The following is a 17,085-nucleotide window of genomic DNA, read 5'->3' as shown; positions in this document are numbered from 1 at the left end:
TCAGTTATTGAGTGAAATGTAAGTTTGCATTTAGCATCCACAGAACATATTTAGCTAACTGATGCATTTTTATAAACATAAGCCAACTTTTGGTTAATGAATGGCAAATGAACAAATTGACTGACCAATCTATTGTGTCCAAATCTATACAGGTTTTTTTTAAGTAGGTTCATAATTAAAATTTCTGTATTAGCATTTCCTCAAATTGTGCAAGCTCTTATTTAATTTATTTACCCAGAATGGCTTTTAGGAACCGCTGCCAAAGATATTTTATTATTATTATTTTATTTATTTATTTATTTTTTTACAGCTGAAAAAATGATTCATAAATGATTTTCAAACCCCTGCATCAACATGTCAGCTGTTTTAGCAGATTCAAAACTCTTAAAGAAAATGTTATGGTCTGAACTCCTGAGCTGTCCAGGGTGTCCTCCGCCTCTCAACCTTTGACCCCTGGAGACGGGCATCAACCTCCCCATGATCCTGCAAGGCTGAAGTAGGTAGAGAAAAAAAATCTCAAAACTTTTCACATGTTTCCTTAGTTTAATTATGAAATGTATACATTAGGTTTTAAGAACAGGCATTGGTATGTGACTTCCGTGTATTCACATTGCAGAACTATAATTTTTGAAGTTAAATATTATAGAAATATTAGGCAACTGGGCCTCTCTTTGATGTGGTCCAGTTGCCTTCTTTTCAGGAACTTTAGATTTTCATAGCGTTTCATTTTATTGTCCATCTTTTTAACAGTCATTTAAGTTTTAGACTGATGACTTGTAGACCTGCTGTTCTGCAAGGAAATGTTTATGCTTGTTAAAGAAATTGTTTTGGAGAAAAACTGTAAGAAGTTTTCAAAGATAAACGCTACTTACAGAAAGTTCTGGAAAGATTTAAGTAAGGTAGGAGGATTTTTTCTTCTCCAACTTCCTCAAAATTCATCCATCCATTCATCTAAACCCGCCTGTGCTTGCAGGGTGACGGGGTGGAACAGGTCACCAGTCCATCACACCCCAGGAGCAACAATGTTAGTAGGTCAATACACTGTACACTTGCTTTTGTTTTCATATTGTTTCATTACTTTTATGTTTTGTGTCCATAGGTGACCTTTTATTATTTTTATTATTATTATTATTATTTTAGAAACCGTCCCTTCCTTCCAGCCCAAGTGTGTATTTCTCTGCCTCAGCAGGAATCCCGCCTCTCAGCAGGATTACAGATGTAGAAGCTGTTATCACAGCGGGTTTCTCCCAGGAGCAGTCCTACCCACAGGTGAGCTCAGACATGGCATCAGACAACATGTAGCCATACTTTATAAGAGTCGTGTAGTCCTTTAGCACTGCAGAAATATGAATAATTTAAAATAAAATAAAAAAACCTGCAGCTTTTAATAATGTCTCCCTACATTATGGTTAAGAGCACCAACATGAAAGGCTCAAAAAAGAAATTATGGGAATAGAATCCAAACATAGAACTCTACAGGTCATCTTTCTAAAATAGCATCAATACAGTGATTTATTTTTTAATTTTATTTTATTAAGTGATAAATGAATAAATAAATAGCAAAAATGTATTTTTTTTAACAGAATATGAACCAGTAGAAGGTAAAACTGTGCCATTTGAGGAGTTCTGGGTAGAATGTATTAGTAGAAAGAGAAGGGCTTTTTTTTTGTTTTGTTTTACAGTTTTGGCTTAATTATTGCTTTGTGTTATTCTTTTTTTGAGTAAATCGCCTTTTTAAGTCTGCATGTTCGAGTTAACATGAACCAATTACTAAATTAGTTGATGGGTTTTTTTCAATAATCGAGGCATAGAACATTAAAAAGTAGACGGCGATTAAAAAAGGACGTTTTACTAGTAGGAAGCAACGACTTTTTGTTGTCCACACTTGAAGTACGAAGAGAGGCCAACAGGGGGCGCTATGTGTCCTTTCCTTTCTCTCCCTAATAGTTCTGATAGTCTTCAGCAGCTGGATAAAATGGCAGGTTTGTGCAATATAACCTAATCCGATCAACTGAAAGCGCCTTGGACAAATAATGATGAACAGTGGAAACTCCTGCCACAGAGTTCTGTTATAATCCCACTAAAAAGCTCGAGTTGGAGCCGAGACTCGCAGTGCCTCTCTCCTCCTTCTGTTCCTCCTCCTCTTCTTTCCTCCTGTGGAAGTCTGAATGATGGGGCTGAAGCCTCCGAATCGCTATCTGCTGCTCCTGCTCTGCTTCAACTCTCTCTGTTGTTCAGCCATCGAATCGGGTAAGACTTCTGATCCCTGTTAAAAGCGAAAAGGTGAATGAACAGCTGCGACGTAGAGCAGCGTAGAGAGTTGTGGAGGCAGAGGGGAGTCAGTGAAGCTCAATCTGCTGTTTATGTTGCCTGTTTTATTTTCTTTTTTTCAGCTAAAAAATAGATGCCTGACATGACACAGGCAGGTTACTCATTAGTCCTTGAAGTCTAGCCGGTATATAAATGAAGAAGGATAAGACTAAATCCACAAAAACCTACAGTAGATAAATAAATGTTGGCAGTAGTTAAATTACAAAGTGAGACATAAATTTCTATATCATTTTAATTAGTTTTATTTAATCAGTTTTGTAATAATTACCTTATCAGTTAATTTCAGCTTTATTAATTGCTTATTTTTACGCATTTATGTATTTGAATATTTATTGTTTATTCTTTCTTTGCTTTTTTTTTTAACCATATTTGCTTCTGTAATGCGGTTTAGTTCTGTCCTTGTTACATTTCTGTATGCATTTCTGCCTCATTATGCAAATGAGAAGGGGCGGTGCCTTCAGACTTCAGCTTCTGCCTATTGGTTAGTCAGCATGAGACTCCATTAGCGCCAGTCAATGTGCTACCGGCCACAGTCGCAACAAAAATGGTGACCCACTAGCTGAGAAATGTAGCGACTTTATATGAAAACAATGATGTAACTCAGGACTGCTGTTCTGTATGTGGACGCTCTGACAGAATGTGTGTTTCACCTTTGACACAGGTGTCGCCTGTCAACTGTATTTTTCATCATTTTGAGGAAGTCGGCTTCCGGTTCGAGAAACATTTTTAATGGCGATTCCACTTAACTTTCATCACCCTGAGCTACAAAGATCTAATGCTGGCTATTCTCTTAGCTAGAACAACATGCATTATTGCATTCTCACTTATTAAGTTCCTGTTTTCTTTATTATTATATTATGCTCCATACGTTTTACTGTGTTTAACTACTTCTGCTAAATTTAACCAATTGTGCTAATTCATATATCAAGACGTTCGGCTGGACATTTCTGCTGTGTTTTTGCTACATTTTACTATTGTACTTTTTGAAATATTTCAGATTTTATACAAATTTCTGCTTCTGCTGAATTATGCTATATCTTTTGCTACATTTTACTACTGTAAAATTTTGTAAAAGCTATATAGCAAAATATAGCAAACTGTTTTAAAAAGTTACAACTTTTTAAAAAGTTGTTTTTTTAACCATAGAAAACCAAACTTTTTTTAGATGTTTATTATTAAACATTATGTAATTATAGTGTTTAATAATTAACACTATGATTACAATAGGCCTTCGCAGCGCTTTTGCTGCTCGGGCCTAATAAACCAAAGGAACGAGCAAAAGAAGGGAAAAAAAAGAAATATCTTTTGGTCTAATCCCTGTTCTGGGTTGGTAGAATAGGAGTCTAAAAAGTAGTTGCTAAAGTAGTTTTTCTGGATTCTAAGTTTGTTCTAATCCCTGTTCTGTGTTGCTAAATAAGTATAAGCAAGTATCATCTGGACTTTCTAAGTATGTTAACATTTTTAATGTTCCTGTTCTGGAAGTAGTTTTTCTGGATTCTAAGTTTGTTTAACAGCCTTTAAAGTTCAATATGTGTTCAATATTTCAAACTCTGTTATTTTCTTCACTAACAACCAGCAATAAGCACAGAGACAATCTGATCAGATAACAGCCTTTTATTTCCTAGTCATGTGACAGTGGATATTATTACTGGTTATTACAAACAGTACCGTTACTTATTGAGAAATAAGATATAATCACAGATTAACTTGTACTCAATAACTTAAATCCCCAAATAATTCCGCTGTAAATCAGAAAATGAATCAACTGAAAACTGAAATTTAAAGATTAACTTGAACTTTGTGATTTTATGATGCTGGGAACATTTATCCACAATACAGACTCCTAGCAACCTAAGGTTTTTGGTTAATTGTGTCATCTATCCACTTTTTGTAGGCACAGACATCCAGGAAAGCACTTGGTTTATTGAGTGCATACAGTGGATCTCCAGTGAAGACACAAACGCCGTACAGCCTGTTCTTGAACACAAATCCTCCACCAGAGTCGCCCTGTCACAAACACAAAGCTTTTAGTTGTTTTGCTGCTGTGGTTTATCCAGTAAAATAGAAACGATGTCTAAATTTTGTGCAGAAAATTGTTTAAAGGCTGACGTACGAAAGATGTGTCCTTCTTAGAGCTGCTCACACTGTACCACTTCTGGTAACTGAACTCAAAGTCCTCGTGTTTTGCCAGTTCCTTTTCCAACTTTTCATGTGTACCAATCTTAAACTCTGCACACTGAAGATCATTTGGACGATGTTTGACTGTAGAGGAAAAGCAGCATAAACGTGTAAGGTCTGTTTAAGTGTTGACACATTTTGCTCAGGATGTCACCTTGTTGTCTGTGGTTATTAAACTGCAGGATGTTACTTGTATAAAATGTATCTTTTACATTTTTATCAAAACTGTCACTATGTCACCATATGAGACAGATAATCTATGAAAAGCTTGATCTCCTCCAACTCCTCCCTTTTCTCCTGCTCTCTGCAGAAGTGCGCCACTCCAGGTCAAACACAACCAATCAGAGCCAAGAGGAGGGTCTTAGCGCTGTCAATCAATGCTCATGCATACCCTGCTCACTTTACAGGGGAGGGACCTGTAATGTGTGCTTGGTCAAATTCTCAGCTATAGGCAGTCTATCTGAGAGTTTTTGATGATCAAAACTTCAACAAGGTTGCTAAGTTCAGTTGTAGCAGAGAGTTTAAAAGTGATATGTATCATCTGAATCATTTTGAGGTAATAACAAGAACAATGAGAAACTTGATCATCTCACCTCTTTTGTTAAAAAAGCCAACTCTTGCATCTCCATAACCTGCAAACTGAACCTTGGTGCCGCTGAAACACAAGAAAAACAACACTAAAAATATTTCACATTAAGAAAAACCGCTAACCCTGGGAGACCAGAGCTCAAAAGATTTTCCTGGATTAACTTAGTCTCATCTGGCAGATCAAGAACCAAATTCTGAAATTTGAGAAGATAAAACTTACAGTGGGAGAGTATCTGGACAGTCAGGTAGTGTGATTGGTCGAATTGTTGTTTTTTCTGGCAGCTTCAGGAGCATGATGTCATGATAACGACCGTTGCTGTCTCTATAAACCTCACGTTGAGTGATTGGATACATCTTCTTTCTAGCTCTTTTAGGATGAAGTCCTACATGTGCCTCGTTAACCCTAGGCAAAAAAGACAATTATTAAAGAAACAATCAGTTATTGGTGATTTTTCAGTAAAACTTTTCCTCACTCACCATGATGGATCTGAGTTCCAGCAGTGAGCTGCAGTCAGAACCCACTGATCGCTAATCAGAGAACCTCCACAGATTTCATATTTTGTGTGATCGTATCTATAGACCTTCACATGATACTGCCGCTCATCGTCTTTACAGGTCTGACCTCCAATAATCCTCTTCTGCAGAGACACTGAGCTCACTGCAACGCCTGGAGAAGAAAGCTGCTGTTCTTAGCAAATTAAATTCACACAGTAGAAATAAGGAACCAACATGACAGCTTTATAATAAAATATATATATAAAGAACAAATCAACATAATACATAGCTTTGAGAGCCGGTGGAAGAGTGTCCAGTGTGTCCGACTCACCCAGCCCCAGCAGCTGCAGCAGAACTTTCAGCAGAGCCATTGCTGGTCCAGCTTCCTGTGAATGTCTGCAGTCCTGCAGCAGCTTTTAAGTTCACCAATCACAGGAAAGACTGAGTTTCCAGGCCTCTTTCTAATCTCTACCCTGTTTCCTGATGTGTCATTTCCTTAAACTTGCATATATGTACATGCATGCATGCATGTGTGTGCATGTTTCCATGGCCCAGTCCCAATATTCAGGCTGCACTCTACGCCCCTCTATGAAGTGTGGACTCAATTGAAGTGCACAAAAAGGTTTGAGTGTGCAGGTTACAAGTGTTCAAACATTTGTGAATTGGGACAGTATGCCCCGTGTCGTAACTTTGACATCCAAAATGGTGGGGCTGGTCACTTCTTAGGCATTTCTGCTGCTAAAAAGTACAACAATAAAATAATTATTTTAAATGTACAGTAAAGATATTTTTGCATCTCTTGTGGCTAAAAGTTGATTTAGTATAAAGTGAAACTAATGTGCTAACACAGATCACGTTAAGGACAAACATACAGTATATATATGTAAAAATATATATTATATATCCATCCATCCATTTTCTAACACCCTTGTCCCTAATGGGGTCGGGAGGGTTGCTGGTGCCTATCTCCAGCTACATTCCGGGCGAGAGGCGGGGTTCACCCTGGACAGGTCGCCAGTCTGTCGCAGGGCAACACGGAGACATACAGGACAAACAACCATTCACACACACACTCACACCTAGGGAGAATTTAGAGAGACCAATTAACCTGACAGTCATGTTTTTGGACTGTGGGAGGAAGCCGGAGAACCCGGAGAGAACCCACGCATGCACAGGGAGAACATGCAAACTCCATGCAGAAAGACCCCGGCCGGGAATCGAAGCCCTTCTATATATATATATATATATATATATATATATATATATATATATAAAATAGAAAAAAGCCCTGATTCTGCATTGTGAAAATTAAAAAGACTAACTAAAATGTCTTTCTTAAAAGAAACTATGAATCTTGTGACTTTATAGACCAAAAATGTTACAAGAAATTTACAAGGAACACTGTGTTTCGGACAAAAGGACTCTGTCTTTTTTTTTATCCGTTCTGTTTGTTTTTATCTGCTCACATGCACACGGCTGCACGTGTTTCTGGTGTTCTTTATATTGCATTACTGCATTCTCACTTAAGTTTCTGTTTTTCTCTACTATTTTTTTTTTCAATGTGTTTCTCTCTTGTGCTCTATTTGTATCTGGGTGTCAGCATTCTTGTCTACCTTTCTGCAGATGCCTTTTGCTTTTACTGTTTTTACTGTCTACAAGGGTCTTTTGCACACTTTAATTAATTTTAGCAATTTATATATCAAAATATTCTGCTTCTGCTGCGTTATGCTATATCTTTTGCTAAATTTACCATATCGCGAAAGATTTCTACTATGTATAACTGTAGCTGTTTTCTGCTTTTTTTTCCTACTTCTAATGCTTTGTTCTGCTCTTTCTTGCATATGCTGCATCAATCATTCTGCATCATTTTGCATTCTCACTCCGATTTAAGGAATTTTTCCAGTTTCTTATAAATATTTCCAACTATTCTTAAGAATAAACTTTTTATAAGTGACTTTGTAACTTCATTGAATTAACATATTATTAATTCAATAATTAATAATATGTTAATCGACAGCATAATTAATAATATAATATTATTTATTACATTAATTTAAACATGTTATTTAACAATATTATGTTGTTTAATATTAATAATTTCAGCTTTAATTTATTTTGCAAGGAAAATCCCCTGAGAATTAAAATGGTGATTATTTCCAGACAGTAGGGGAAGACTCATAATGATGGATGGAAGCGAAGCTTTGAACTTCCTCCTTCTCTCTCTGCTCTTTGGTCCTCAGCTTCCTCTCCTGCTCCTCTGGGCTTTGGGGCTTTAGCTCAGCTACTATGTGAGCTTTTGAGTTACCACAACAATAAAGACGCAAGAGCAACAACCAGTTCACACGCAAAGCCGAAGTGAGAATTAAGGTTAGATGATGTGCAACCGATATTCAGCAGTCCAACAAATGACAATGGGTGATATATTTGCACAGGAGACATATTTGGACACACAACTTCCCCACTGATGTCACACAAATGACGCAAAATTGGAAAACGACAGAAGGTTTCTAATTTACTCGGAGAGTAGTAGGCAGGATTGTGGGTTCAAAATAACATTTTTGGTAAATTTGCTAGCCCATTTCATAACATAATTTGGATCCATGACTGTTGTACCTATAAAAACTGAATTAGTTTAGTGTTTTGGGGGTTTTTTACACACAAAGTATGAGACGACTCACCAATAAGAAAGCTTGTCCCAACTCATAGTGCTGCCCTTTTCCACTCAGTAATGTTCTATTGACATCAGGACTTCGGTGAGTCAACAGAGTGCTATACGGTTTTCGTAAGCAGACACCACCCTTGATGTTTCGTATTTGTTTTTAGCCATTTCCCATCAACAGGGGCTCCTGTCTCTAGCCATTGGGACATTCCTAGAGGTCAGTCCAGGAAGATTTAGTTATTGCCCAGGGAAACAGAGCTAATAAACCCTGTGGTGGTCATAAATTTCTTCATTATTTGGCCTGTGGCCCAGAGCCAGTAGCTGGTAGACCAGTGACTGGATGTGGGGCTGGAGGAGCTGGATTTCACCACCGTCTGTTCTGTTTGTGCTTATAGATGAGCGTTGAGTTGCTCCTCAGATTGTCGCCACTCTGATCACTTTGCTTATTTATTTGGACAACCAGTATGATCATCTGTAACTTTATTTAAATATTTAAGGTGGCTGTTAATTGTTCATTGTTAAAGTCTTTGTTTTTATTTTGTCAGCCTTAAAGACAGAATTCAATAATGTTTAATATGTCCAGCGGTTTTGGAGTGATTTGTTTAACTAACCTAGTTCATGTTTGATTTGTCACATTACGTTGTGATAATGTACAAATGATGTCATAGCTAGTGTGAGTCAACCAGAGTAAGAACAGTTTTTGGTGTGTGGCCTCTGCCTTTGATATTTTATATTTGTTGAGCTATTTGACATGAACAAGGGCTCCCAGGCTTTGCATCAAGGGCGTAGGTTTGGTCTAAGTTTTGGTGGGACCTTACAACTTACTGACCCCCCACCCCCACCGATCATTTTTGACTACTGGGGGGGGCGGGGGGAAGGGCACCACATTGGCTTAATAACCCCTTCCCCCCAACCATAACCATAACTTCGATACAGTCATACTCAGCAGATCAGTTCAAGAACACTTTACTTTTTCCTTTTCAAAATTCAGCAAACATTACAAGTAAGATCAAAAGAAATATCCTCTGGACCTACTGATTATACAACAAACACAATTGCAGATAAGAACAAAAAATGACTTCTTGCACTTCAGGAAAAAGATCCAACACCTCACCTGGAGCCCTGAAGCTCCAGCCACCTCTCCATCGTTCTGCTCTGCCCCTTGCTCTGCTGTCTGAGCATCCTATGTGAAAAAGTATTACATAATTAACAGACCTATTCTACCTCACATTCAGTGTTGACCTTACTAAACACCGGACTTTACAACAAATGCGTTGCGTGATAGATATCTAACTTATGGGTCCCCTCACTGTACTTACAGCCGAGGTAGCGAAATAACTTCTAATGTCTGTCGTCCTTTTCTTTTTTGGTGGCGACATGGTCTCGGAGACTCATAATAAATGTCAAACTCAGAAGGAGACGCGTTCACTGTCAGCACCATGGACCAAGCTTCCGTTCCGCGTGTGGCCAGCTGGCCGCCGCCTGTTGCAGCTAATCAAAGAACGTAGATCCACGTTCTGTGAGCCAATAGCGGCATCGGTCGTCATAGTTCATAACAGCGAATTTTAAAATGAATGCTACCACTGCCTAGTATATTGAAATATTAAACTAATCAATGTAGATTTTCGTTTATTTATTTTGTTTTTGTTAAAAAATACATATGTTTTTTTTTTTAATTAATATGGCAAAAATTGGTCAGGACTATTTTATATCCCTTGAATATTGGTCGTGACATGTCACGACCGTCCATACCCAAACCTACGCCCATGCTTTGCATCATATTTACAGATTAATCCAAGAGGATTTAGTTGTTCCCCTTGGAAACAGAGCTAATAAACCCTGTCATGGTCATAAATTGGAAAAAAAGGAAGAATCATGCATTGGATAGGTCAGTTTTACAAAAATGATTTAAACATCGAGACAATATTTGTTCTGAATTGGCGCCGTATGAATAAAACTGAATTAAAACCAATGGTGCGCTCTTTTCATTTGTTTAGAAAAGACAGGTGAAGCCTCATACCATAATTTTACTATTCACTGGAATAATTCAGTAACTTTTTTTCCTTCTTTGTTAGTGAATCTGGTGGATTTCTGTGGGCAAACAATCCGAAGAGACGGAATGATCGTCAAGTCACACCAGGAATCCAAAAAGTACTACTTTGTGACCATGGGAACAGACTGTCACCTCACCATGCAGGCCAGCTCGCCTAAAGACAAGGTCCAGTTCTACTTTCGCTTCTTCCTAGTCTACAGTTTGCTCAGAGTGGCTCCTTTAAGCCCCGCCCCTCTCGTCCAAGAGTCTTCACGTAGCTCCGCCTTTCTCAACTCAAGACTTGATCCCACGTCCGGTGGAAGCCCAGAAGACCCGTGTTATGCCGGCTCCTACCTTCAGTTCTATGACGGAAGAGACCGGAGCTCCCCAGCTCTTGGGCCGCCTCTCTGCGGGAAGACTGCTCCCCGGCCAGTTCTGTCCACAGGAAACTACTTGACCCTAAGGCTGGTGACGCGGGGGACTCAGCCCAGGGTTGATTTTGTTGGAGACTTTACCTCCTTCAGACTGGGTAGGACGGACACAGCGACGTTCTGAATGAAGGTCCAACTCATGTTCAAACAAACTGAAATGTAAAAGCAGAAAGAAGTCATGCAGTTATGTCACTTTGCTGCAGAAGGTGTCTTGTACATCTCCTCTTCGGTGGAAAAATTTAACACATCCTGTCAGAAATTAATTTCATTAGACGGTTTTAATTCTTAACAGAGAATCATGCAACCTGCCATAAAGACGTTATTGTTGATTATTGTAACAGCTAAGCAAGTTAAAAACAGCTTTCTACTGCTGCATTCACATTTAGGAAACCCTTCTATGGCTTTACAGTTTGTTTTTTTTGGTGTGTTTAAGAGTCAGCTGGGATGTGAGACCAAACAGGTCAACATAGTCTGAAATCCCATTAGAGACAGCAGTGGTCATGGTCATGTGTATTTGGTGGTCCAGATTGGGCAACATAAAATCCTACCTGAAACTCCTGGCTAAGGATTGGCATAAATTCAGTAAGGGAGTTATTGAGGTTAATGGCACCTGGATGGCCTAATCCAGGGTCACTAAAATGTATTTTTCTCTGGTTCCTGTCCTGATGTGACCCGTGACAGGATATTCGGCTACATGCAGTCATTTGGTCATTGGCAGTGTTGAGAAAACTATGTGTGCTGCTTTGACAATTGATGGAGATCTCTGAATCAGTTCTGATCAGAGAACGGGAGCATGGGACGGGAGCAGCACTTGATTCCAGGACTCTGGCTGAATTTATTAGTTCTCCAAAATACTGACAAACTTACGGCTGATGCCAGGATGCAGATTTGTAGTCGTCTTACCCCAGATGACCTAGTCTTACCTCCATTACATGTGACGACCCTTGGTTTCCAGTACATGCCATTTGAATCCCATATTAAACAAATTTCTAGGACTTCCTTCTGCACAATATTTCTAAAATAAAAAAAAAGAACCCTGTCTCATAATCAATCAAAGAAAGAAAAAAAAAACTGATCCATGCATTTGTTACAAACAAAGCTTTGTATTGTAGTTCTTTGCTGTCAGGAAGGGCAAAATTTAGAGTTAAAAACCTTCAGATGACCCAAGTGAGAGTTTTGATGAAGGGCTTTGAGTGCTGCAAACAGATATACTGAGTAACCAAAACCTGTCTTCAAGTAGAGTACCGTTACCACAATATATATATTTTTACTCAATTACTCTTGCAATTTCATAAACTACGCATTGGGGGTCATAAATACTGTCTAGTCAAATTGCTTACAAAGTGGCCCTTTTTTCGCAGCAAATCCTAATTGACAAAAAGTGTTAAGTCACACTTTCTAACCGCTCCCCCACAGCTTGTCTGCGTTTTAGTTCTTTTTTTGAATTCACAAATACTCTCTTATCATTGTTAGGAGTCTTTCTCCCACTTAGTGGGGCTCTCAATGAGGAGAGCACTGAGTTGTAAAATATGTCATTATGGTGGCAGTTTCCCTTTTAATGCAAACTCCTTGACACTTACATTTTCAGGGTTCAACCAATCAGAGTGTAGAAGTGAGCCCTACTTCACCTGTAGAAATGGAAAGTGCATCCCCGTCAGTCTTGTGTGTGACGATAAAGACGTTGACAACTGTGGAGATGGAAGTGACTTGGAGGAAAATCTGGCAGGCTGCAAAGGTGAGTTTGTGCAAAAACAAAACAAAACAAAAACCCCAAAGCGCCAAAATACATTTTCACCATTTTATCATTTTAATAAAATTGTGGCTGGTCATCAGGTCAGCTTTCATCCACTGAACGCCCGCCCCAAATTTCTACACCAACCCTGTCCTTGGTGAGTCTGCCAACCCATGTTGGTGGGAGGTGTATGAACTGCAGTGTAACACGCAGCAGTCTGAGGCGGGAGTCAGTAACCGGTAAGTACTGTCTGAAAAATAATCTTTTTTCTTTTTTTACTCCAGACAGCAGAAACATCGCAACTTCCAAATGTCCTCTTGGACGTCATGATTGGTGGATTGCTCATGCCCCTAAAGAGTTATTAAAACCATACATGTGGATGGCTTTATATAGCCCGTAATAAGTCTACTCAAATACCAATTTCCGTTTTGGCTGGCCTGAGTTCCTGGAAGCATTTTATTGTCTGCTGTGAAAAGTGGCAGGTTTATCAACTAAAACACTGTCAATTTCAGACCACATTCCTCTGGCCCTATGAAGGCAACAAGATGGGTCAACACACAGACTGAATAACAACATATTGGCTCTTTTGGGGGAACTTTACGTTCTATACAAACATGAGTAATGTATTATGTAAATAATACCTTTTATAGCTACTTGACATGGTAATTAAAACAAAACAGTTTATCTGCAAAAAAAGAAATTCCAAGTGACCTAAACCTTTGTTTAGTTTAGGTTTAGTTAAAATTGAATGTTAAATTAATTTACAGGTGCTATAGCCCGGCATGTAATATTTCCTCATTTTTCCACTGCTCCTTCAGTCTAGCCACTAGGGCTTGAACGATTCCTCGAATGATTCGAGTGTCTCGATTATTAAAATTCCTCGAAGAAAATTTACCTGCCTCGAAGCTTCGTTAATTTATGTTTTATTATTTAGCGCACCGTGTTCCGGCCGGAACATTATGTGCGTTGCGCGGAGCTCTGACTTCCGCCCCTGAGTTGTTGACGAAAGCTAAGTACTAGCAGCATAATAATGTCCAATTTTCAAGTTCGGCTGTGGGGATTTTATTGATTGATGATAATGCCGGGGTTTTCATCGTTTTTGGGGGACCAATAAGCATCCTTTAAATGACTGGCGCGACGCCTGGAGTACGGCAGCCTTTCTCCTCCGGTCGCTGCTGGTTGAAAGCGAACGGCGGGAAGAGCGCTGCAGGAGTATTTATACAGAGTAGCTGATGGTTACAGTGCAAGTGTAACTTTACGGACGAACTGCATAATAAATTTCATATCATCCAGGTTTGAACAAACAGGTGGTGGAAATCATCGCGGCGGTACATGGCTGGTAGATGAGTTTCTGAGTGTGATGAACGAAGGTGCCGTAAATATCCCGTATTGCTCCCCCCCCCCCCCCCCCCGTTTTTACGTTCGTCCCCTGGTCTACCGGTCACTGGACTTACATTCGTCTGTCCCCTGGTCTATTTCCTTCTCTCCACCCCGATCTTACGTTCGTCCGTTCGCTCGCCTGCCTCCACCACTCCAAGCCCAGGCAACATTTCCCGTTTTCTCAAACCCAAAACTTGACAGGTATGGAGCAAGGTGAGAATTCATCTATTAAACTGACTGAAGATGAATACATAAACTAAAAACTGGAGTATAAACATTTTTTATAAGTGTATTTGTGAGCCTGCCTCTTTATTATTAAATTAAATATAATTTCAGATCTTTGTATAACTTTTCTTCAGGTTAACCTAGAAAGTGAGCTGTTATTGTTACAGGTTAGTTTTCTAAACTACAAAAAAGTAACTGTTAGGGAAGTTCAAATGTGAAAAATTGGACTGATATTGATATCCGATAGTAACACTGGTGTTATGCCAGATTTACCGATATTTTATTTTATAATTCTTTTTAACCTATTACTCGATTAATCGTAAGAATAATGCTTGATTACTAAAATATTTGTTTACAACAGCCCTACTAGCCACCAGCAATTAGCAAACACCTGATGGAACTGCGCATCAGCTGAGCTGATTATAGGAGCCACTGTGTAAACGTCTAAAAGGGTTGATAGAGGCAGAGTTTCAGAAAGAGCAGGAGTTTTTAAAAATAAGAAAAGTCCAATTCCTAGTCATTAAATTGCAAAGTCAAATTTCTTTTCAGTCATATTTGATAAATGCAACATTTTTAATAACTTAAGGTAACATGGTTACTTGACTGCGCTATAAAATGTCACTATGTGCCTGGAAAACACATAACACTGCCCCTTTAAGAGCTGAGTTGGAAATGTCGCTCGGATTCAGCGAGATCTTTGGCATGTATTGAACTAATTGAACAGGAGACAGCAGAATAATCTATGGAAATATAAGAGACTGACGTTTTATTCTGATTCTAATCCAACATTTTAGTATTGTTGAGGTATTTTTGTTGTTTCTTTGCTTCAAAATTGGCAGATTAAAAACAAAGCGAATCTGTTTTAACTTGACTTAAAAATCTAAATAAAAGCAAACTTGGCCTCACACCAGAGACAGCCCTTTCTGATCTCACAGCTTTTTGATTCATTGCTGTTTAAAAGAGAGTCTAAGAACTAAAGAACTTTCAACTTGACATTTCTACTCCTGATTGCAAACGTTTGGACGGTGCTGTAGCTCCCCATTGTTTTTCTTTCTTCCTTTCCTGACTGCAGTCTCCTCCTCGTCCTCGTCTCTGCTGGCTTTATACGTCGTCCTGGGTGTAGTGGCGGGGGGCTTGGTTCTCTGCTGGTGCTGCTGGTCGCCTGCTTGGTTCCTGTGGCGGCTCAGCGTCTGCCGATTCTTGCCGTGCTGCAAGTCAACCTGCGCCTCCTGCACTTTCTTTCCCTGCAACTGTGCAAACGCCAAGGAACAACGAGTGGCAAAGGTCAGCCCTCACACGCCGGTCAGCAGGAACCCCCCGGACCCAGCGGCCAGCGCCGGCGACAATCCGTGTTGACTGTTTCGGACCACTTTCCACTTCCTGGTTTGGCGTTCACAGACGCGATGCTCTGACCAGTGGTCATGACAGCGAAAATTTTATTTTTAGAGGTTGATCCGATGAGGTCAATTTTGCGACACCGACTTTAGCGGAAAGCAGAAGGGCAGTGGGAGCTGGAGAAGCACGGTTTAGTTTTTGTAGCCTGTCCAGCCCTGCATCAGAAACACCGGGCTTGTTTGAATCTGTAATTGAATTTGTTTCAGCTGCTTTCTTGAGCCACACGTACTTTCCCTCTCCAGAATCAGCTAATAGATTATTTAAACTCTCGCTATTCACCTGTTAGTGACAAGAAAACATCGAAGCAATAGCAAGACCGGCTCGTTATTACCTGATCATACTCGCAGTAAAACTGCTTAATCTGATGTGTTTATTTGTCCAGCGCTACTCTGCCTCCTTGCTTATGCAATATGGCTGATCTTTCAACTGGTAAAGCAGGATATGGTCTACCTGTGTAGTTTGAATGTGAACTGTTTTGTTGAACCGTAATAAAACCATATTTATCCTCAGTGTAGTGTACAAACATCTCCGGTTCAGCAAAAATGACTGTGGAGAAGGAAATTCAGAACAAAACTTTTTGATTGTTTAATGAGTTTATGTCTGTGAATTGGGTCAGTGCCTTGAGACGACTCTTATTGTAAACATGTGCCATGCAAATTAAAACAAGTTGAATTAAAGATTTAATCTGAATGAGGTCAGTGATCGTTTGCTCCTTTTTTGAAGCCACAATGCAATCGAGCAACGCTTCAGTCTCCGGTCTACGGCTTTGTAGACCAGAGACAGAGCTGTAGAGGAAGTAGCCTAAAGCAGCGTGTGGCCTCGTGTGTAAAAGATTTGTGTACGCTGCTGAATGCTACAGATCTGACGTGTTGATGGCGAACCAACCGTGGAAACATCCACACAAACCTCGTGACAGCTAGGCTTACTTTGACAGACGCAGAGGCCCAATTTCAAGACATTAAATTAAAGTCAAATTTCTTTTGAGTCATATTTGATTTATACAGCATTTTTATAATAAATGAAGGTAACATAAGTTACTTGATTGTGCTATAAAATGGTACTATGTGCCCGGAAATCACATAATACTGCCCCCTTAACGTTCTACCTCTGCTTTTTCTGTAAGCTTTTCCTAGATTTTCTGTAGCTCCATGTTTGGATATTTGTTCCAATTTGTTGTCGATGTTTTAACAGGATGTGATTCTTTTTTTTTTTCTTTATATAACCTCTCCAGCTATGCAAATACAACAACACTGAAGGGTAAGTTTCTTCTTCAGACTCCTGATTCATCCATTTGCTCAGTCATGAAAGCAACCATGCTGGCACCGCTGTCAGCTCCTTGTAATATGGTGAAGTTTGACCGTCTACAGGGACTTGAAGCACTGACACACCACAAAAACTACCTGCACCAGTAAAAAAGCTGATAAATCATGTTTCCTTATAAGCTCTAAGCAGATGGCCAAACCAAACCTGCCGTTTCTTAGCAGAAGCTGAACAAACTTCTTCCAAACTCCTTCAGGGTTAAAGTTTGACACTTTTTACACGTAAGGAAACTGTTGTTGAAAAAAACTTCATATAAAAAGCTCACTTGGAAAAAAATCAACCCTATAAGTTGATCAGCATCAGTTTTAGCTGTTTTGAA

General features: G+C 39.3%; 2 protein-coding genes across 2 annotated transcripts; one reads left to right on the top strand and one right to left on the bottom strand.

Moving 5' to 3' along the window:
• The first annotated feature begins 407 nt into the window (after positions 1 to 407).
• Positions 408 to 16,440, top strand: ldlrad2 (low density lipoprotein receptor class A domain containing 2). Its single transcript, XM_023324975.1, has 7 exons — positions 408 to 496; positions 974 to 1,024; positions 1,190 to 1,269; positions 10,327 to 10,812; positions 12,303 to 12,449; positions 12,548 to 12,685; positions 15,124 to 16,440. Coding segments are annotated over exons 2-7 (1,137 nt in total). The 5' UTR covers positions 408 to 496; positions 974 to 1,022; the 3' UTR covers positions 15,408 to 16,440.
• Positions 3,676 to 6,495, bottom strand: LOC102231224 (kallikrein 1-related peptidase b11-like). Its single transcript, XM_005817072.3, has 6 exons — positions 5,924 to 6,495; positions 5,575 to 5,764; positions 5,318 to 5,500; positions 5,103 to 5,164; positions 4,445 to 4,593; positions 3,676 to 4,338 (listed from the first exon to the last, which is right to left on the bottom strand). Exons 1-6 carry the CDS (start codon positions 5,961 to 5,963, stop codon positions 4,183 to 4,185), a joined length of 780 nt encoding a protein of 259 aa, XP_005817129.2. The 5' UTR covers positions 5,964 to 6,495; the 3' UTR covers positions 3,676 to 4,182.
• Positions 16,441 to 17,085: the final 645 nt, after the last annotated feature.

The sequence above is a fragment of the Xiphophorus maculatus genome, chromosome 20 (genome assembly GCF_002775205.1).
Source record: "Xiphophorus maculatus strain JP 163 A chromosome 20, X_maculatus-5.0-male, whole genome shotgun sequence".
NCBI classification, from domain to species: Eukaryota; Metazoa; Chordata; class Actinopteri; order Cyprinodontiformes; family Poeciliidae; genus Xiphophorus; species Xiphophorus maculatus.
This window is presented reverse-complemented; position numbering and strand designations above follow the sequence as displayed.

What these genes read in the sequence shown, in the direction of transcription:
- ldlrad2 (XM_023324975.1), top strand. An exon ending in AGGAGCAGTCCTACCCACAG is followed by an intron (nt 1,270 to 10,326) that starts GTGAGCTCAGAC and finishes CTTCTTTGTTAG; the next exon opens with TGAATCTGGTGGATTTCTGT. An exon ending in AAATCTGGCAGGCTGCAAAG is followed by an intron (nt 12,450 to 12,547) that starts GTGAGTTTGTGC and finishes GCTGGTCATCAG; the next exon opens with GTCAGCTTTCATCCACTGAA.
- LOC102231224 (XM_005817072.3), bottom strand. Translation starts at nt 5,963, where the DNA reads ATGGCTCTGCTGAAAGTTCTGCTGCAGCTGCTGGGGCTGG. An exon ending in TGGAACTCAGATCCATCATG is followed by an intron (nt 5,501 to 5,574) that starts GTGAGTGAGGAA and finishes TTTTTTGCCTAG; the next exon opens with GGTTAACGAGGCACATGTAG. An exon ending in TGTCCAGATACTCTCCCACT is followed by an intron (nt 5,165 to 5,317) that starts GTAAGTTTTATC and finishes CTTGTGTTTCAG; the next exon opens with CGGCACCAAGGTTCAGTTTG.